Raw genomic sequence first — 22,600 nt, 5'->3', positions numbered from 1 at the left:
TCCCATACATGTTTCTTTAAAAAACCAACCAAACAAACAAAAAACCAAACAAAACCAAACCCTTCTGAAGTAGACAATTTGATGTTCACTTTATTTAGTAAAAGTTAACACAAACAGCACTGTGTCTAGAAAGCGCCTTGGGCAACAGTCTAGTGTGAGGTGTCCCTGCCCATGGCAAGGGGCGCTGGGACTAGGGGGTCTTGAGGTCCTTTCCAACCCAAACCATGCTATGATTCTATGCCATATTAATAATGCAAGGGTAAAATACGTTACAGCTATGTTGTAACCTGAAGCAAATAGATGGAACTCATTGAGCATGGCCAGGGATACGAGTATTTTGCTAAAAAGAACAGTAACTCTTGCATGCAACAAGTTCTACAAAGTAGAAAAAGGCTATCATTGAAGAAAACCAGTAGTCTAGTCCAGGTTCACACAGGGCTGAACCCGTTTCCGTTTTGCTAAAGAAATACACGGAGAGTTGCTTCAGGAATAAGCTGGAGAAGCTAGTCCCGGTTTTAATGATACAAAGAACATTCAGGGAGTAAGAACTTGAATTTTTATTTGCAAGAGAAAAAAACTGACTTCGTGAACAGAGCCACCCGCACAAACCCCGATCACTCCCCTCCGGCCGCAGACTGCAATCCGACGGGCACACTCAGCCCGGGCGGCGACTACACGCACTAAAATGGCGGAGGCCACACAAAGGCAAAGCACGACTCTACAGCACTCTTCCCCTTCGCTCTCCAGCCCGCTCTCTGGAGTCGTAACCTCACTCCCATGATTTCATCCCGCCCCTGGAGCTTCCCTGAGCTCGAAACCTCCCCTTCCCTCACCGACCGTCTCACGCCCGCTCCCAACCTCCCTGAGGGCGGGGAACGGCTCCCGTTCGCCTTTCCAGCCGGTGTGGCCCGAGCCGGCTACCATCGTGACTGGAGGGTGGCTGTGGGCGTAGCCTGTGAGCGGCAGGTCCCAAGATGGCGCCCGTTAGTGGCGTGTCGTTGGCTGGTTGTTGGGTCATGCTGTCCCGGTGCCGCGGGACGGTTGTGGTTGCGCCTCGGTTCGGGGCCGCGGCTTATTCCTCCGCGCCTGCGGTGAGCGGCAAGGAAGGACAGCAGGGGGAAGGTGAGAACAGCCAGGTTCATGTTGCGGTGGTGGCAGGGGTGCAGCCGTATGGAGCTGGGGGCTTCGGGCTGGGGGGGTTCCAGGAGCGGGCGGCGAGCTCCAGCCTATGGCCCTCCTTCCTGGCTGCAGGCCGCTCTGATTAAGGCGTTTTGTTTGCAAATATTTGCAGGAGGGGGGTTATTTTATCCTTTAAGTCTTTTGTGGTAAAGGTTATAAATTTTGGCAGGGCAAATGTTGTGAATAGTCTGAACACAGAAGTAAGGAAATTGGTGTTTGCTAGACACTGCTACATTCAAAGGATCATAGAATCACAGACTGTTTTGGGCTGGCATGGCCCTTGAAGATCATCCAGTTCTAACCTCGTGCCACAGGCAAGGACACCTTCCACTAGACCAGGCTGTTCAAAGCCCCATCCAGCCTGGCCTTGAACACTGCCAGGAATGGGGCGGCCACAGCTTCTCTGGTGCTTCTCTGAGGTGCCAGTGCCTCACCACCCTCATAGTGAAGAATTTTTTCATAATATCTAATCTAAATTTCCCCTCTGTCAAGTTAAAGCTATTTGCCCTTGCCCTGTATCACACATTCGTGTAAAAAAAGTGCCTCTCCAAATTTTTTGCAACCCTCCTTTAGGTACTAGAAGCTGCTATGAGGTTTCCCCAGAGCCTTCTGTTTTTCAGGCTGGAAGACCCAAGCTCTCTCAGCCCATCTCCATAGGGGAAGAGTGCTCCAGCCCTTGGAGCATCTTTGTGGCCTTCTCTGAACTCACTCCAATAGGTCTTATGTTGGGGGCTTCAGAGATGAACACTCAGAATTACAGTGGATCTGCAGCACATTGCCTATTTGTAGGTGCAAATAAGAATTTCACAGTTTGTTATGGGATATGCACTGATGTTAAACATCTGGTGTCATGCCTGGCCTCAAACTGGAGCTTCAGGAGGTTCTGAGTCCAAACGGAAACTTGTTTGCCAGGATTGTAGCAACGTTCTTCCCAAGGCTGGGTGGGCATTTGTTATCTGCAGATTCAAGAGCTAGCTGGGCTGCAGAAAGGACCTGTAAGTGGTGTTTGATGTTGGAGGAGGCGGCACCACAGAAGTAGAATGTCTCCTGCCCTGAAATTGTAGGTGTTTGTAACAGAAATAATGAGATTGATATGAATGAAGTGTGTCTGTGAAAACACTGCAAAAACAACAGATAAAGGGGTAAAAGAATGCTGTGTATTAGTTGTTGCAGAGCCCCATATGTATTTTTCAGTTTAGATTTGCATATAGGAAGAAGAGGAGGAACAGAATTGCATCTATAAAATACTTAGACAAGGAAAATAGAATAACTGAAATTCACAAGTCTTTCCAAAGCTTATGTGGGATAGTGGTGCAAGTCAAGGTAATGGGGCAGAAAGAACCCAAACATCCAATCCTAAATCCCATTCAGTGTTTTTTGCTGAATACATACCTTATGCTAATGTAGCAATAATTAAAAAACAAGCAAATCCCAAGTTCAAACAGGATACTTGAAAATAATTCTGATCAGATCCACCTTTGTTTGAGTATTATAAAGGCCAGATTGTTTTGGTGGTGTTTCTTTTGGAGGGGGTAGATCTGAAAGTGTTTAAATTACGAGTATAATTGTATTGAAATGGTTTCTCTTTTTTTCAGCTTTAGCAAGGAGAAGAGGCAGGACACAACAGTTCACAAGATCAGTAAGCACTGAAACTGTTTTCAGTTAATTGAGGTGTTTGAAAAAGTTTTCTAAGCTGTATGTCTTAACAGTTCCTATAGAAATCCCTTCTGCAGTCAAAGCCTGGTGAAATAATCCACTGTGATTATCCCAGAGCCAGCACCTAGCTTCTTGAATGTCCCAGCTGTTTTCAGTCCACATTCTTATAAAGGCAAAACCATTAACAGTAACAAGCTAATGGTTACTCTGTATTGACACTTTTTACTGCAAGTCTTCAAAGTAACTTAAAGTTGCATTTAAAATAAAACCAAACATTTTAATGTTTTTAGTTTGAGTTTGCAGGATTTGTAGTGCTTGCTTTCTGGCATAACTAAAACATCTAGTTTTGTGCATAAGTGAAATCGTTTTTAAAAAATAGAATTAAAATTCATACCTGAATATTTAATCACTGGGAATTTTCTTATTTATTTCATATATAAATTTCTAAAGTAGTGTATTAGGGCATGATTTTTAAAGGCAAATAGTAAAAGTGGTCCTGACACATACTAAATGTATGTACTTCTTTCTAAGCATTTCTGACATAAAATGCAGTTGAAGATTGGGAAAGACCTGCTGCCTAGGCTGTCTTTTAAAAATTCCTTTAGAGATTAACATTAACTTTTGATGTAAAGGTGTCTTGAAATTTCTAGCTGTGGAAATTTACTCCTGAAATAACTGGGGCATGTGTTGCTTCTGCTTTGTCTCAAAAAAAACTGTGTCTCCCATCACACTTTTATAATTTTCAATTTATTAGCATATACCTCCCAGAACTGAGAAGATGGCAGTTGATCAGGACTGGACCAGTGTTTATCCAACAGCAGCTGTGTTTAAACCTGCCTCTGTGCCTCTCCCAATTCGAATGGGTTACCCGGTGAAGAGAGGAGTACCTCCACCAAAAGAAGGCAACTTAGAACTTATGAAGGTAAGACACGTCATTGGTAAGTGCTAACTTTTAAATTTATTGTTATTCACTAAGACTGTGCTGCCTTGATTGGAATATTTGTATTGGATACTGTTTCCTATTATTAAATAGGATAATACTCTTAATTTCTAAAATAAATGGTAACAAATACAAGTGTAATTAATGAACCAAATCAGCAGACTTATTTACGACTATCATGCCTGTACCTTTGTAATGGGGCTTACTGTAGTCTTCTGTTAAATTGGGCTGGAGAATAGTCTTCTTACCTGAATATCTTATTAAGGGTATTCTACTGCCTTAACAAAAGTTGAAAGTATAATCACATTTCAGTAATGCCCCTTTATTTATAAACAAAGAGCTATTATTTTGGTAACTCTTACTATGTCTGTTTCAGATTCCCAATTTTTTGCATCTTACTCCTCCTGCAATTAAGAAACACTGTGAAGCTCTTAAAGGTGAGGTTTTGGTTTGTTGTTGGGTTTTTTTGGTATTTTTGTCTTTTTTTTTTGTTACGTTTTTAAAAACCATCTCTCAGAATTTTAAGACAATGCAAAAGGTAGCTATGTGCAATGAAACAGAAGGTGAGACATGGTCCACCTCTGAAGCTGGTTATTTGTCAGCTTTGGATGGTATTGTATGCTTGTTGCTGTATTGAGTCCTACATCTGGAATGGACTAACAGTACAAGCATGGAATGGGGGCAAACAGCTAGAAAGAAGCATTGTGGAAGAGCTTTGTGGGCATTTGAAAATTGAACATGAGTCAGTTGTGTGCCCTTGTGGCAAGGGAAGCTAACTACATACTGGATTTTATTAACAAGAGTGTAGTTACCATGTTCAGAAAAGTCATTCTTTTCCCTCTGTTGCGCATTGCATCCAGTTCTGAGATCCCCAGTACAAGAAGGATGTGGACCTGCTATAGGATGGCCACACAGATGACCAGAGGGATGTAACACCTCTCCTGTGAAGAAAGGCTGAGAAAGCTGGGGTTGTTCAGCATGGAGAAGAGAAGGCTCTGGGGGAACCTTATTACTGCCTTTAAGTATATAAAGGGGGCTTATAAGAAAGATGGGGAGAGACTTTTTACCCAGGCCTGTGGTGACAGGTCGAAGGGCAATGATTTTAAGCTGGGAGAGAGTAGGTATTTAGATTGGACATAAGGAAGGCATTTTTTTACAATTATGGTGTTGACATTGGAAGAGCTTACCTAGAGAGGCTGTGGGTGCCTCATCACTGGATCTATTCAAGGCCGTGTTGGATGGCCTTAAGCAGCCTGATATAGTGAAGATGTCCTTGGCTATGTCAGGGGGTTGGTCTTGGTGATTTTGAAGGTCCCTTCCAACCTGAACTATTCTGTGATTTTATTTGGCAATTGTGAGACTGCATCTGGCGTATTGTGTCCTATTTTGGGGAACCCAGTACAAAGAAAGACATTGAAATACTGGAGCAAGTTTAGCAGAGACTCTGTCATTATCTAAATGAATACAGTTTCTATAAATAGAACTTTTTAAAAGATGCATTTCAAGAAATTTGAAAAATCCTCCAACAAACCAACAAGTATTAGTTAGTGTTTTCTCTTTGTTACGCAGATTTCTGCACTGAATGGCCAAGTGCTTTGGACAGTGATGAGAAATGTGAACAGCATTTTCCTATTGAAATTGAAACAACCGATTATGTTTCTTCAGGAACATCTATTCGTAATCCCAAAGCAAGAGTGGTGACTTTAAGAGTAAGTAGTAGTTTCGGTAAACAGCCTAACAGCCTTTTTTTTTTTTTCTTCCCAAAACCTTAGTGCAAGTATGATATGTTGTCAGGAAATGAGGGAAATGGTTTACTGAATGTCTGAATAAAAAGCAGTGGATTTCCTTAAGCATGTTAGAACTGAGGTTGTAAGATTATGGATGTGTGTTTATAAGTGAAAACTAAGCTCGGATATATAAACAAAATATTGTAGCTTCTGAAGAATCTATTTATAGAAGGGTATGTAAGTGCCTTTGTACTCTATGCCTTGCTTTTAGACTCTCTCCTTCCTAATTTATAGACTCCAGAAGTGCACAGGTATTGAAAGATGGGACATACGAATGTGGTACTATTAGTATGTATTGAGTTGGCAAGCCTCCAGCCATCAGTGTGTATGCAATAGGAGAGGCAGCCATAGGATCATGGGATACTTGAGGTTGGAAGGGAGCTCAGGAGTTTTCCAGTCTGACCTTCTGCTCAAAGTAAGGTAGGTATGAGATCAGACCAGGGTACTTGGGACTTCATCCAGTTGCATATTGAAAACCTCCAAGGTTGGAGGTGGCAAAGCCTCTCTGGACAACCTGTTCCAGTGCTTGCCTGCCCTCATGGTAGTAAAGATAGGATTGTGCTATGTAGTTAAACATGTTTTCAAGATGAGATTTGAGCCTATCTTAAGAGCAGCAGCAGTGTGATTGTGTTCTTACTCTGTCAGTATACAAGTTCAAATAGTGCATGATACCATATGCTCATAACACTCATAATACATCTGAATCATAGTGACTTTGAGCTGTAGTAGTTCATTTTGTCTGTAGGAGTCTCCGCTTTCCCTTTATGTTGTGAAACCTTTGGGGCTAAAATTTAATATAGTCTGTCATTGACTTAAATAGACATTTCACACCACTGTTAGCAATAACTTCACCATCCCCTTGTAGTCATTGCATACCAGAGTTTAGCCTTTCTGGGTTTGTCTCCTAATTCGGATCCATGGTCCAAGAGCAAGCTTTCACAAATTTGTATACAAATTAGTAAGAGACTACTATTAGCTTTTCATGTTTTTAATATTCCTCAGTAACTCTCACTTAATAGAAACTCGTGTTTTTGATGCCGTGTATATTTAGACTGTTAAAGTTCTCAGCCTTCTTATTTGCTATTATGTAAACAGATAGTTAAAACCAGCTTGTTTTGTCATACTCATTGCACACAGAAATTAATGTCAGACTAACTTAGTGGGTTTGTTGTGTTTTTGTGTGTTTTTTTGTTTGTTTTTTTTTAAGGGGGGAGGATATTTTTAAATAAATAATAGTTCTTTGTTGTATATCTTGTGTTTGTGGGTTTCCTGCTATTGGACAGAAGACCAGCCATTCACATTATTGTTTGATGAACCATTTATTGTCATCTGTGTGCATCTTTGCATACTTCTAATTAACTCCCAATAATTGTTTTGAGGATTCTGATTTGATGTCTATTGAATTGGTGTCTGTCTTTCTCTTTTGGATGCCTATAATAAAGATTTTTGGCATATCTTAGTATTAACTTTACTGACCTGTATTTGGGAGAAAAAAACTATTAAGGATTTATTTTTTCCCATATGAAGTATATGTAAATATGCAATACAGATACAGGCTATACTGATAGCTCTTTTTTTTGCTCTGAAAAAAAGTTGGAGTAGAAATACTCCCACAGCCGCTCTGGCGTTTGGATTAAAAGAAGCTTATTGTTTGACTATTCATATTATACTTGCTTTGTGTTAATACTTCTGATGTGATGCAATCAGAATAAATTTTGCAAATGCGTATTTAATAGCTCTTGATCAAAGATGTGATAGCTATCTCAAAATATTTTCTGGGTGCAGAGGCTGGATTTATTCAGTGATTAAAGGTGTTTTCTCTTACACTTGAAGGTTAAACTTTCGAACTTGAATTTGGATGACCATGCAAAGAAGAAGCTTGTTAAACTTGTAGGAGAGCGGTACTGTAAGGATACAGATATCCTCACAATTACAACAGACAGGTACAGTTATAAGAAGGAAAGAACGTTCCTGTAGTCACAGTATAGAAGGGGCTGGGTGTCTTCTCATAGAAGGTTTTGATGACTAATTTTAAGAAAAACACTGGTTTGGAGGACTGTCTTATCCCAAAAAAATTTACTGGTGATCACATTTTGACTTACAGCTACATTGATGGAAGCTTTTCTTCTTAAATTGTTGGCTAGGTCTGTTCTGAACTGTATTTCATAGCTGTTTTCACCAGTCATGCTCCTTCATTAAGATCTAGGGGAAAAAAATAAATCTTGTTTTAAGGGAGTTCAGACTCCCTTATGTTGGATTCCACTTTGGCACAGAGAGCAAGCAGGTTTCTAATGTTTCCTGAAGATCTGTAAACTCTTGCATTTTGTACACTTTCCTGCTGACTTGCAGATGCCTGTTCTTCTTTGTTCTTAATACTCATGCCTTCATAATGTTACTCTTGTTTATGTGTAATTCAGAAATGCATGTGAATCAAACACAAACTTCCTCAGCTTCCTGCATTAAAACTTAGAAATTTTAATGTTAACATTTTATTAAAAAGTATGCTACCGTGACTTGACTTTAGAAAGACTAGCTTTGGTTTTGAACTTTCAGGTGTCCACGAAGAAGACAGAACTATGATTACGGCATACACCTTCTCACAGTTTTGTACCATGAATCCTGGGTAAGCAACTATGAATAACTCTTGCTCTCTAATGCACATGCAAGCTCTCTCATCAGTTATAAAAAGTTCCATGACTGTGTGCAGCTTCAAGTAAGTTGTCTTAGATTTTTTTTTCCTCTTCCACCTCACTTTTCTTCAAATTTAACCAAGCTACGTTGCTTATGTTTAAATCTCAATTCCCCAGTTAGCTTAGGGTACATTATTTTTTAACTTCACAAACGCTATCCTGTTTGTATACATAGTTTGCCTGTTTTCAGAAGTTCTCTAGTTTTTGACCTTAATATGAGATTCTTTCCCAAGACTTTGTTTCTCACAAATCTAAAACTGACCCTGAGCCTAACGGCAAATGCCTTAATTCTCAGGATTCCTAAGTATACCCAGTATGTTGGGCTGCCTATGCACAATATTCAAATATGAATTAAGTGTTTCCATGGTGTACCCTGTGATTATCATGTGATATGTGCACTTTCAGCAGTGACAGTGTTTGAGGATGAAAACAAGTCTATTCCAAAGAAGCAGAGGGGTGTGTTACCAGCTTTGAAGCTATGAAAGCTAACAGCATAGTATCTATAATTTGCCTGATTCCAAATTCTTAGCTCTTAGTTAGAATCTGTCTTGGGCTTTTCCTGAGCTGCAGTAAATCATGGCTATAACTTGGAAGTATTCTGCTTCTTAAATGTTCTTCCCTCAAGCTGGAAGAAGTAAGAAAGGGCTGCTTTTCTGAGCTCCCTTTTGCTCAGGAATGGGACATCCTCCCCCACTTCTGTTATTTTTAGGATTTCATTACATCTGCATTAGTGTCCTGAAAAATAGATAAAATTCTTGTAACTGTTTATGCTTGCCTTGATAGAAATATTTAGCTAATGTAAACTTTTCTATAATCATTCCAGATATGATGTGTTTGGATTTTTTTTCCAGCAGGTTTTGTAAAATGATTATGCATGTGAAATATCCATTGTAAATGATAGATATTACTCCAGTTCATTGACAGTTTCCTACAGTTCTTTGGTCCTCTAAATAGAATGTATCTTTAGACCACAGCTCTTTCTCTTACAGTGAGTTCTTCAGATTTGTTTCCTGTAATTTTGTGGTTAATCATGGTGGTTATAAGTATTGCCTTCCACAGTTTTACAGCCATTTTTAACAGAAGACAGTATAGCAGTACAAAATGAAATCACTGTTCAAACCCCATAGTTATATTTTGGATATATTGACTTTGTTTAAACATAATACTTTATTTGTCACATTAGATGTTTATATATAACATATTTATATAAAAAAATAATACTTTATTAGTCAAACACAGGGATAGACAGTGAAAGCCTTCATCATCAGTGTATTTCCATAGAAGTATTCTTTTAACTAAGTTGTAGATGACTAGCTACTAAAATTAACTCTTCCTGTTTCCAGTTGTTCTATAGTATTTCAATTAAATCTCTGTATTTATCATTTTTATGAATTTTAGTGTTCTTGATTTTTGATTTTTACAGTGATGACATAAAAAACATAAGCAGAATGAGCTATATTTTTGTTTCACTGGAAGGTGCCTTGAAGGATACATTTTGTAATTGTAGAATGCATCAAATTAAATTCAGGTTGCACTAACATCTTAAAAGCTATATTTACTTGAGATTTCAAGTGCTTTGTTCACATGGATATTTTTCTCCCAAACAGCATTACATTACAAATTTTAAATTAATGCCAGATCAGTTTCCAGTATTAAGCAATGACAAGAGAGGTAGACATTGCTTGCTTTATTAATTCCAGACAAACACCACATCTGTCCTTTGCTCTAGCATTACTTAGTGATGGAAGACACAGCTATGTGATATTGCTGTGTGCGTGTTCAATGTGCGTTGAATATGCACAAGCCTCTTGCCCTTTTGTAATCTTTTAACTTCCATGTTAATATTTGATGAGTTCATCAATCACTTGTAATTGTCTTTGATTTCAATGAAAACTTAATGATCTCCTGAGACATGATTTTTTAATTGTGTCTGGCATGTTTTGTTTTGTGTGGTTTTTGTTTGCTTGTTTCATCTGGTTTTCCGATGATCAGTGGTAATGACTTTTAATAACTTGCTGAAAGTTAGTTTGATACATGTTGTAAGCCATAAGCAAACAGTGTATGGTTTATTTTAATTTATGTGAACTTTAATGCTGGAGGGGAATGGATGGGAAGTGGCCTTCCATGTAGGCAGTAACATCAATCCTTTTTACAGAACTGATTGCAATATTTGATGACTTTCCCAGCAGAGTAATGCCACATTGTTTTAATGCATGTGCATGATGGAATTCAAGAAAAAGATGAGGGCGGTGTTCCATTCTTGCTAAGTGAAAGAAAAGCTGACTGCATATAAAGTTTGTCCTCAGTCCTGAAAAGTTTGCCTATGGTTTCTCTTACATGCGGCATAACTCTATGATCTATCTTAATAATGGATTACTGAATTTTCTGAACCAGTGAAGATGTGAATATATAAAAGAAAAAATTGTATGCAGATATAAATCAGGACATGTAGTTTCAAGTGTAATTATATTTTAATTGCTAGTGGTGCATAATTTTATTAGTTACAAACTGGAGCATCCAGGTAGTTTAGGAATCTGAATCCTTTTTAAAAGAATGACAGCTCATTGTGGTTTTGTTGGGTATGTAGTGAACTATGAGGCTGTATGGAAAACTGGCAGCATATTGGCCAAGTGATAGTATCTGCTTGGTAAGACAGCATGCTGTTTCTTGAGATGAATCTGAACAGTGGGAGCAGTACTAATTAGAGATATACATTTTGGGGTCTTGGTTCAACATGTTTGAATTACAGGTTGGCTAATAGGCTACCTAAATGTAATGGAGATCTTAATTTAGTTGAAGTTTTTATTACTTACAGAGATGCATAAGAAATGAGAAGTGTACCAGAATGATGTATTTGGCATCTTAGTTTTGATAAATGCAGACAGATACCAGGGCCATGAGTTTAGTTATCATTAAAATATTCATACATTAAAACCTAAGAATGTACATTTATTTTCTTATTTTAAAATACTAGGGGATCTTTTGCCTTTTGCATCCTGTTTAATAGTTTTCAGATTATTAATCAAATATTTGTGTTCTGTTTGGGTTTAGAATGTGTTCAGTAGATATCTGACTTGTGCAGTATGATAAGGATTAAATTTACCTTCTTTGGACTTTTTCTGTGACTCCTTTCAAATTATCCTTTAGGACTGTGCCTGGATTTATTTAATCAATGAAGGGGTGAGATATACTAGGTAGATTGTTAAACAGCAACTCAATCTCTTGTATTTCTGCAGTCTTTAAACCATGGTGCTTGTTGAATGCTGTAACATTTTCCAAACCTGAATGTATTTTTATGTATTAGGTGGTGTTTAAAAAGTAAGAGTTTGCTGCCCTCAAGTGGTTAAAGATCATGAACTGATTTCTTCAGACTCTTCAGATTAATAGCTTATCACTAAAAAGTAAAAGTTCTGTTACAAGTTGAAAGTAGAAAGGAGAAACAAGTGGAGCAGGAAGTTAATTTCCCAGTAAGGAGAACCATTTATACTTCTTATAAAAGGGACAAAAGTTGCAAGGTGTTCTCCAGTGTGTTTCTTAAAGTAAAAAGTCTAATATAACATACCAAGAATAACCATGGAGTAATGCTGTACACATTTCTGAACTCTCACTTTTTCTAGTAATGTGGTTATGGGAGTCTGGTAAAAAAGAATGAAGACTTAAAAAACAGTAACAAAAAAGGAAGATAGAAGTAGGGATATGTGGAGAGTGGCTGCTGAATGTGTACAGTAATAGCCAAAGGGTGTTCTGGGTGCATCTCTTTGCATTGTCTTTGCATTGTAGACGTTAATAGTACTAGAAATGAAATTACAGGGAAGTTGAAGTAGAAAGGGGAGGGAAGGAAAAACCTGAAGAATGGACAGAGTGGCACTAGAGACCCGAGTAAAATTTATCTGTGAACCCCAAAGCTGTGTAGTTAGAATGAATTTGAGGGAACTGTCCCACATTTCTTCTGCATTCCTTTTTAAGTAAGAGCATTCAACTGAAATGCACTGCTGGGGTGGGGAGTCTGTGTATGCATGCAGCTCAATGAATATTTTTGCATTGGTGATAATCCTAAAATACATTATGTAGCTTTTCTCTAGACCAGCTAGCACTTAAATTTTGTTGTCTTTTTTCATCTACCATCATTTTAAACCATTATCAGTAAGCATATTTCTTTTTTCACTTCAGGTTGTGCCAGCAGAACTTTGTAACAGTAGATTTTTGCAGTTTTCATGGCAGCAGTTTACCTTGTAATTTAGCCTAAAATATGTGAAAGGGTACTAGTCCAGTTCTGAAACCTAAGCAGGTCTCTGGCTACTTAGGTTTCAAAAGTATACTTTAACTTCATGTTCTGAACACTCATGATATTGTGACACATAGGTTAAGATGGGGGGTGGAAGGAGAAAATCTGAAGTCTTGCTGAAGCAATTCTCCCTGGGCAGCAGAAAATTCAAGGTTCATTGAATGAAAAGGAGGGCTGTAGCCAAATGATTAGAGTGTGTACCTGGCAGAGACAGATGTAGAGCTCTGGGCACCTTTTAGTATAACTGAAGACTGTTTAGTGTAAATCTTGTGCCTTTGAGACCTTAGAATAATGAAGTGTGTGATATAATTATGCCCTTCCTACAATAGTGTTCTTTCTCAGCATGTCATTATATATGGTTTAAATAACACAAACTGTGGCTGAAGCAAGGGTGGTCTGGAAATGTTGTAATATATACTTTGTTTTGAAGTATGTATTAAATTTCATTTTGCACTCACCAGTGCTCAAAAACTGACAACCCAAGGCTTCATCATTAATGCGACTCAGAAAAGATAAAGCTAAGTGGCACAGTAGATGTTAAATTGAATAAATATTCTCTGGTGATCTGAATTCAGACATATAAAATCAAAGGAAAAAGTTGTTTTGCCGACAGGGAATCTGCATTGTAGTGAAAAAAGGTTACTTTTTTTTTATTCAGTTGCCTAGAACCACAAAGGATAAAACAGTGAAGCAAAAGGTTGATTTCAAAATTGTCTTTGTAGCATTTCAGACTATAATAGGCTTTGTGCAGTACCTTGTGTTTAAGCCCATATTTCTAGTTCCTTGAGAAACAAGACACCTTTTTGAAGCATAAATACAGTTTTTACAGGTGTTTAATTTTCAGTCTAAATGTCAGAGTGAAATGAAGTCTTATCAGGCATAATAAAGCACTCCATAAGATCAGAATCTTACAAACTGAGTTAGATAAATACCTTACAAATGACTCTGTCAGAAGCCTGGATTTTCTAGAAAATACACACAGCCACTTCGGCCAGAGAAGTGGGGTGTTGTCCTTAATTTATAAAAAGGCAGTCTAGATGATGTTGACCCCTGAGGACACTTAAGTTAGTGACAGAACCAGTGATTAAGCCTGTGACTATCATTAAGTATGATATAATCTCTTACTTCAGTAATATTTTATGAGGCAAAGCTCGCTCTTCTCTGCCTGTTCTCCGTTCTGTTTTGCATTTGTACCTTACTGGAATGTTCAGTCCTCACAGTATTTCTTGTGACACCCTGCTGTGCTAGAGGATTTATCTACCCTGGGCTGTTGCTGTATTTATTCCAGGCTCTATGGAGTTTGAAATCTGACTTGCAACTTAAAGGACTTTCCTTCATCTAAAGAAACCCCAACAAAACAAACACTGAAATACTTGGTCTTGCTAAACATAAACAGCATTAAATATTTAAGTGGTCAAACCATTGACAAGGCAATTGATTTACAAGTCACGTTTTTAATTGCCTTGAAGATTTTTGTGTGCCACTTACAAATTCTAGTTAAAATACTTTTTTCCCCAAAGAAACAGCAGAGGACTGATTTATACTGGGTCAGAACTTCAGTTTAAGCACTATAAAGGCTTGTAAACCTTAAAAAATAACTGGCTTAAACTGTAGCATAAAAGGTTTTATTTGGAACAAATCCTTATGTGATTTATGACATTAAAAAATACTCTATTTGCATTTGGAAGTGTAAAAAACAAAATAAATAAATCTTCATGCCTCTTTAGTAGTAGGTTTAGTTCCTTTGACTATATATGAAAAGTTTTCCGGTGATATTGGGTGGGTTTTTTTTCCCACCTCCTTAGTTCTTATTGAAAGTTTTGGTACGAGAAACAGTTGAAATTATCAGCTTAGTGTATCTTCAGCCAGGTTGGTTAATACTTTATGAGATTGTGTCTTATATGTGATAGAATGAAACAATCATTTTAAGTGAATTCATTGAAGAAAAATACTTCGTTGATTTCTAGCCTCATTCACTAAGTGGGGTTTCTAGAAAAATGTCACACAGTGGCACACTTCTACTCCCTTTCTCACAGACACATTCTCAGCTGTAAGACGCTTTGTGCAGTGTTCACTAGCATTTTAAATTTGCAGGAGACAAGTAACAAAACTTTGAGTGATGAAGACCTCATTTTTGAAGTTTTTTTGCATTGTCTCATTATTTTTCTTTATAATACTTTAAGTCTACAACACTTGTAACATTTCCACTATTCAGTTCATAGTTGCTTGTCTACCTACACTGCTTTCTCAAACAAATATATAATTCCAGATTCACTTTTGCAGTAAATCTGGCTGGAAAGGTATTTAAGTTTTGCTCAATACAGTCAGTTTGCAAATATCTGGTTTCTGTTCAGTTTCCTGTTTGTGATGTATGTCTGGACTTGTGTACAGTAGGATAACTTTTCATTTTGAGACATGGCCACCAACATTGCAGCAATGGATACTAGCTTTTTGTAGCAGGGCAGAGGAATGGATTTTGAAATCTCCCCCTACTGTCAAATCCCTTCCTGCCTCCCTTTCCCCCAGAAGTCAGTTTTTATTTTAAGATCAATTTTGACACGCCATTCTACTGGGAAGGATTCCAAGAAAGAAATACTGAAGAGATTCTTTGACCTCCTTTAAAACCTTACTCTGTAACACTCAAAAGAGGGAAATCTTAATCTGTTTATCAGCATGCATCTCCAAAATCCTGTAAGTTAATGTGTGTAGAGAAGGATTTTCTTGAAGAGATAAATGTGGTGTCATAGCTGTAATTAGTTTTTATCTCTACTATAACTTAGATGTGTTTAAAAGCCTCACAGTGATCTTTTGTTTGAACTTCAAACATGAGTTTGGTCCAGGGACTGACCAGGAGCAGCACCCCTATTCCCTTACTTTTGAGAAACCCTATCCCTGTGAGAGAAGTTTTTGCTTTAAAATCCTTTTGGAGTTTAGGAAAAAAATGTCGTGGATAGACATTATGTAGATAAACAAGGGATATGTAAACCAGGATGATGTGGTTAATTTAAAACTTATCTAAATCTCCACATTGAATTGCAGTACTTTTCAAAAGTACAAGGGATACTCTGCTACACCCACTTGTTCCACTACTGTTTCAGCAATACAGGCTGTCCTTTATTTTTTCCCCCTCTAAATATTGAATGAGGTTCTTTCAGTTCTGTGTTGTATTATGTCCAGGCTTTAATGTCAGTCATATGAGCCTTTTAGCAGTGTTAATCACTGTTTCTGACTAAACATTTGGACTTGGGAGATTTAAAAGACAAGTGATTCTGTTTACCAGGTGCAGTATGCAGCATTTGTTAAAGTATTTTTAAATTCACATAGAAACACCCAAGCACACAGGTGTGTAGGAAAAAAAAATAACCCTGGGTCTTAATTAAAGGTTATTAAATATTGTGGTTTGACTGCAGCATCCTTGTTACTAGAGGACGGAGTATTTTAAATGAAAAACAACCCCCAAATCCACTCCCATAAAACCAAAGCAAAAAGAAACCCAACCCTCTCATGATTGCCAGGTCTCTTTGGACTCTGCATAGTCTAGCTGAAAATTTACTTCAGAGCCCTTTCTGGCAGGGGATTTTAAAAAATAAAATCCATCTATCCATATGATGTAAATGATTTACTATAATGTTTCCTTGAACTTACTCCAGGACAAATATAATTTTTATTTAGATATGATTTCTACAACTGTAAGAAAAACATGAACACCAAAAGTATTTCAAATTGTGATTCCTATATAGTTGAAATAAGGATACTCTGTTTATATCAGTGAAGTACTAAATAGTTATAAATATGCAAATAAATATACAATCTACATTATATAAAAATACAGATATATCTACAAAGCCTATCTATTTACTAAAGTACAATAAAAAATATACAAAATCTATGAAGAGCAGCTGCAGAAGCTAAGTATTTACAGGCACTGGGTTGATGTCTTCTGTGTTCAACTTCTCAAAGAATCACAGAATCAGCTGAGTTGGAAAAGACCTTTAAGATCATCAAGTCCAACCGTTCCTCCGGCACTGCCAAGTCCACCACTAAACTATGTCACTAAGGGCCTCACATACATGGTTTTTTGAACACTTTCAGGAATGGTGATTCCACCACTCCCCTGGGCAGCCTGTTCCAATGCCTGAACACCCTTTCGGTGAAGAAATTGTTCCTAATATCCAGTCTAAATCTCCCATGGTGAATCTTGAGGCTGTCACCTCTTGTCCTGTCACTCTTTACTTGGGAGAAGAGACCAACCCCCAGCTTGCTCCATCTGCCTTTCAGGTATTTGTAGAGAGCAATAATGTCCCCCTTAAGTCTTCTCTTTTCCAGATTAAATAACCCCAGTATCCTGTCTACTATTACCGATCAGGTAAAAACTAGCACCTTGCAGATAGCGATTCTTTTGAGGAGAAGTTTGTTTTGCAGGAAGAGGAAATAGATTGATTGGTGGTGCTTTTTCTTATGAGTCACAATTAAAACTTTTCCCAAACAATGAAGAATTGCTGTTCTTCATCATCGGTTACTCGATATGAGCTGTCTTGAGTTGCATCTTATAGCCAGTGTAAATGTATCAAAATAATATGCTAGGAACGTAATAGCTAGGTGGCTACTTCCAAAGCTTGAGCATTTAAGGTCATTTAAAATTATTACTTTTAGATTATTTGTTGTTATTCATGTCTAGTCTATAAGGTTTTTTTTTTCCTATTCTGACTCATCTAGTTATGTTTACCAGATACATAAAGAGCTTGCTAAATAGGAGGAAAGAAACTCATTCTGCACAGAAAATGTATGCCACACAGGCACCTTTTGAACTTTGAGGCTTGAATTACAAGCCCTGTACTTCAGAGGAGGGGAAATCTCTTCCATGACAAACATAGTTTTTAAAGTGAATTGGTATAGAGATAAGTTTCCTCTAATTATTGTAGCTTTGTTTCAGTCTTGAGTAGTTTTTAAGACAATGTATATTTTCTTTCAGAAAACAGAGATGTGGGAGAGTGAGAAGGCTGAGGAAGACATGGAAGAGTATATTTGGGAAAATAGCCGCTCTCAGAAAAATGCCTTGGATACCCTACTTCGAATAAAAGCCGCAGAGAATGTCAGTAGTGTAACTAAGGAAGAGCTTCTTGCATCAGAAGTGGTTAAAAATTACAGAAACTCCGTAATTGCACTTAAAAATGAAGGTGAAACAGAAAATAACGTGTCTCAGTATAAGGAAACTGTGAAGAAACTATTGAACATACAAGCTTCACCATGAGAGTAGACTCTGCAGGTACACCTGATTGGTATGGAAATATTAAACTACTGTGTTAATATTTCAGTATGATATGGTTATATATTTATCCAGAACCTTAATCAAAAATACCAAACTTTATGAAAAGTTAATTTCAATAGTAATCAGAATTTTTTTACCACTGGACTTTCTTGTAAACATAAATGTCTTGTCCATGAATTCTGTTCTTTGAATAAAGTATGTTTTGAGTCTTATTGGTGACTTGAACATTCTGTTCTGTGCTTTCTTACTTTTGGAGATCCTGGTTCAAACCTCAGCTTAATCCCATACTGACTTCTCACACAACTACTTTTGGCATATAAGTTACAGCAACATGTCAAAAACAATAAAATTACTTAGGTTCCTAGTTCATTAATTTAGAGTCTGAAAGTTAAGAACTCTAAATTATCTAAATGCTTTTCAAATGTCAGTCATTTTTCTCTGTTCTCCCTGCCTGTAAAATGAAGATAATACTGCCTAAGTAGCTTAACTCTTGCAGAGGTGTTGAAGCACGCTGAACAGTGTGAGGTTCTGTCAAGTGTCATTGTAAAGGCCAAGAAACACCCTAAGTAAAAATACCTGTCTCTAAAATGATGGAAAAAAATAAGGTAATAAATAAATAAACTAGCAGTTATTGTCAGGATGCCAGAGTACAAAGGAAAGGAAGACTGATGAGTGTTGCTGAAACTGAGAGCTGGTGATTAGTGAGGCAAGTATATCTATCTTAAATATGGAATGAACTGAGTCTTGGTGCCCTGAGGCCTGATGAGTTGTCTTTTCAATGTTGCCAGGCTCTTCAACAGAAAACACATTTGTAGCACCCAGCTTACTGCTGTGAAGCGAATGTAAGTAACCCTACTCTTGCTTTTATTGTACCTTCCTGGTTTACTAGGATTTCAGCTTAAGAGAGAAATTCCTCGTTTTCTGGAAGGGGCAGAGGGAGATTTTATTCATCAGACTTGAAGATTCTGCATACATATAAAAGAAAGCATGTGTGGCCTTGCCAGCAACTCACTGAGAGGAAAAAAATGTTAAGAATACTGAAAACTGAAGGGAACTGATTTCTGCAGTGTTCTGTGTGGCTCAACTCACTGCTAGAGTTTCTCATTGTTTTGTGTTTCTATGCAGCCAGAGTGTATTTATTCCCATTTCCAAAACATATGGCAGGAGACTGAGTTAATGCAACTTTTTACTCATGAGAATTTGCATGAGCTCTAGCTAAGACTGAAAATGATTGTCATGTAACCCCAATTTCACACTTACCAACTGGGTTACTTAGTACTTCCTTCTAGAGCTGTATTAATGTGAAGTTTAAGCAGAAGCTTAATATGAGGAGAGTTTTAGTGTTATCAGCTTGTTCCTCTATTAAGGGATATTTATTTATTAAGGGAACCCCTTTAAAAGGGATTATGAGGGTAATGCTTAAAATTCTTGTTTGAAATAGTACATGTATAATTCCTAATCTTTTTTTAATAGCCGTGAAACCAAAATTACTGAGGAAGTAACTGCAATTTGACTCAGGGAATGGTATGGATGGTGGAGTTGTGCCTGGCTTTATTCCAAAGGCGTTTGGTTCTAGTATTGTACACATGAGAAATTTGTTTCCTTACTTAGCTTTGTCAGTGCCTGCATAAGGACTGGCATATTAGCAAACATATTTAACTACTATTTTGAAGTGGCATGTCTTGTACCAGACTGTCATGTTTTAAGTAACTCAGACCCCCATATGCTTGCTTTTTCTCCATACAGTTCTCCTTAATGTACTCGGCACATACAAGCACCTGATAAAGTCCTCTCTGCAACAGAGAACAAATTCTGTTTTCCTTTGCTTATCATATGTTTTAAGAGGATCTAAGGAGAACTCCATAAGAAAGTTGTCGCTAAAGTAACAATTTGACTTTACTAATAGTAGTGATTGGTAAAAAGAACAGCACAGCAAAGGAAAATAATTTTTCATTTGATTGTATTAGCATTTCATTAGCTTCACAGCTAATTCATGGAAAAGCTAAAATGCACAAGCAGGAGTTCCCTCTGAAGTTTTCAAGTCTAACTCATAGATGTGCTATAAATGTTTCATGAAATACAGACAGGATAAAAGGTGTCTGCTGAGTGCCAGGACACTACTATCTCTACCAACAACAGATGACACCTACTGGCTAAGAACAATGTTGGCACTAATTCACTGTGTTCCCTAAACATGTCCAACAGTTACCATCAGAAATTAATTGTCAAAGATATCAGTTTTCCATAGTATCTGGCTTCATGACACTGTGGCTGTAGAACACTTGGCCAGCTGGCCTTAGAAATATGCAAGAGTGACCTCTGGTTTTCAATGTTATCTTCACTTCCTCTTCTTGTTAAGAAATGTGTGAGCAAAATCATAAACCTTTATAATTCTACAAGTGCCCAATCAAACTGCTAGAATCAAAACCAATATAAAAGTCAGAGTTACACTTGTGATTTTTACTAATGCACATAAACCATACTACAGTACAGAACTTGTGTAATGCACTGGACTAGATCAAAGGTATTTTGTATTTTGAGCTCTTAAATTGGATGTTGTTTCTTCTGTTTTTCTGTTTCTGCCATTAAACTGTTTGAGGGTGACAGTACTTCTCTGTGACTATGTAGAGTACCTAGAACACTGGGATCTTAACTCCAGCTGGAGTCTTCCCAAGCTTAATGATGCATAATATAGCACGTGTTTTTATGAACTATACTACACATTCATTTTCCTGTGTATTCTCGCAGACCATCTTACTGGAAATGTGCACGGAAGTTTAAAAACTGTGAAGAGTTAAATAGTAATACTTACAGGTTAAGCAAATGTGCAGCACAGTAAGAAGTACATCCTCAGTAATGGTCACTAAGGATGTATTTCATGTATATTATAATGTAAATGCATGATTCTAAGATGTGTATCCCTCTATACATTCCTATCTGTATTTATGTTCTTGGCATGAGAAAATGCTCACATTACTATTAAACAGAAATGTAGACAGATGACAAATCAATAAGCAGGCTTGCTTCTCTTATGAAGGCCTGAGACCTCTTGTTTGGTCCAACTGGAAAAGAACTTGTTTTGTGAGCGTTCTGGCTAATTTTTTGCACCTAGAAGCTATTGTAATCACTGGCATAAGATGTCTTAAGTAAACTGTGCTAGGAGTTGTGAAGTGAAATGTAAAAAGTATTGCTAGTTTCTTGAGGTTGTTTTTCCATGTTCTCTCACGCTTTTGCCCCTTAAAGAAGGGCAGTTGGACACTGAGCATAATCTCTTGCTCAGATAAGACCTGTACAGCGACATAATTCAGTCTTTGGCAAGGAGAGCAGGTGTTACAACTACTTGTAACTTCACCAAGCCCTAGGATCTGAATGTGACAGACATAGTGTGAAGAGTTGGTAAACCCCTACAGATAATCTCATGATCGTCCCTAACAGGAGCTGACACTTTTTGCCCTGTTTTCAGGGTGTGGCAGCATTGCTGCAAACACAAGGGATAAAGGACAGTTGCCTAAGAAGGGATGTGCTGTCTGGACAAACCCATTTCTACCCATTGCTTGTTTTCCCTCATACTTAAAATGTATGTATTTATTTTTTTTGTGACTCTCATGGTCACAAATAATAAAATTAAATAATAATAATAAAAGTAATAATAAAATAGTCTTGCTACTGTGCTTTACATAACCCTTTTCCTGCCTAGTTTTTTTTTGTCTATAAATCAACAAACCAAGAATTGTCCAGAACTGATCTTAGTCATTCCATCTCATTCCAGAATCATTTGTGCATGGGACACACACAAATTTTCACTTCAGTCTCATTTCCTTTTTTTGGTGAGTATTGAGGCTCTAGTTCCATTATACAATTCAAAACATAATACTGAGGGCAATATCAAAGAGCATCAAGGTGCTATTAAGTACACTATGCAGTCACTAATTGAGATGGAACCATAGACAACAGAGATGTCTCTGAGTTGCTGTACGTTACGCAGCTGATGAATGATCAGATAAACGTTACTTTTGAGAGTAAAAGCAGGTGAAAAAAACACCTCTTTGAAAGCAAATAGTATATTGCCTATGACTTCTTCCTATTAAAACTTCCTGCAGAGATTTGGTTTTGTCATGCTGGAGTATATTTCATCTAGTGAAATTTGCTAACCATTTCAGGGTCAGGTCCATAAAGGTTACTCTAAGATGATGAACACATCACATGAGATATACATTCTTTATTTATGTATTACCACATTAATCTTTTGATACATTATAGAGTATCTTGGTTCCTTTCTTATAGTTCCTTTCCTTTTGGTGTTAAAAACCTAGAAAAGAATACCTGTCAACTAACTCACTAAGAAGTGCCCTTGGGGTCTCATCATTCTTAGTTGAGATTTTTAGTCATAGTTAAACTGTGCTAGATTCAGCCACATGATGAAAGTACATGATAAGGAAAATACAATCTGATGATAAAAGCTTTTCCAAATTTCAAGTACATCATGCAGTGGGTGCAACTCTAGATTTTCCATCACTACATACAAGCATAGAACTGCCTGTAAAAACAAATCATACCTAATACTAATTTTTGGAGAGGGACTATTCATTAGGGACTGTAGTGCTAGGACAAGGGGTAATGGGTTGAAACTTAAACAGCAGAGATTTAGATTGGATATAAGGAAGAAATTCTTTACTGTTAGGGTGGTGAGGTACTGGAATGGGTTGCCCAGGGAGGTGGTGAATGCTCCATCCCTGGCAGTGTTCAAGAGGTTGGATGAAGCCTTGGGTGATATGGTTTAGTGTGAGGTGTCCT

The 22,600-nt window shown here is 37.5% G+C and overlaps 1 protein-coding gene across 1 annotated transcript; it reads left to right on the top strand.

Annotated features, from left to right (window-relative positions):
- The first annotated feature begins 950 nt into the window (after positions 1–950).
- MRPS35 (mitochondrial ribosomal protein S35) lies at positions 951–18,027 on the top strand. Its single transcript, XM_031048020.2, has 8 exons — positions 951–1,122; positions 2,775–2,818; positions 3,590–3,757; positions 4,152–4,212; positions 5,345–5,484; positions 7,396–7,505; positions 8,116–8,185; positions 17,510–18,027. Exons 1-8 carry the CDS (start codon positions 975–977, stop codon positions 17,786–17,788), a joined length of 1,020 nt encoding a protein of 339 aa, XP_030903880.2. The 5' UTR covers positions 951–974; the 3' UTR covers positions 17,789–18,027.
- Positions 18,028–22,600: the final 4,573 nt, after the last annotated feature.

The sequence above is a fragment of the Melopsittacus undulatus genome, chromosome 5, assembly GCF_012275295.1.
Source record: "Melopsittacus undulatus isolate bMelUnd1 chromosome 5, bMelUnd1.mat.Z, whole genome shotgun sequence".
In the NCBI taxonomy this organism is placed as follows: Eukaryota; Metazoa; Chordata; class Aves; order Psittaciformes; family Psittaculidae; genus Melopsittacus; species Melopsittacus undulatus.
Note: the sequence above shows the minus strand (reverse complement) of the source record. Positions and strands in the feature narration are given on the sequence as shown.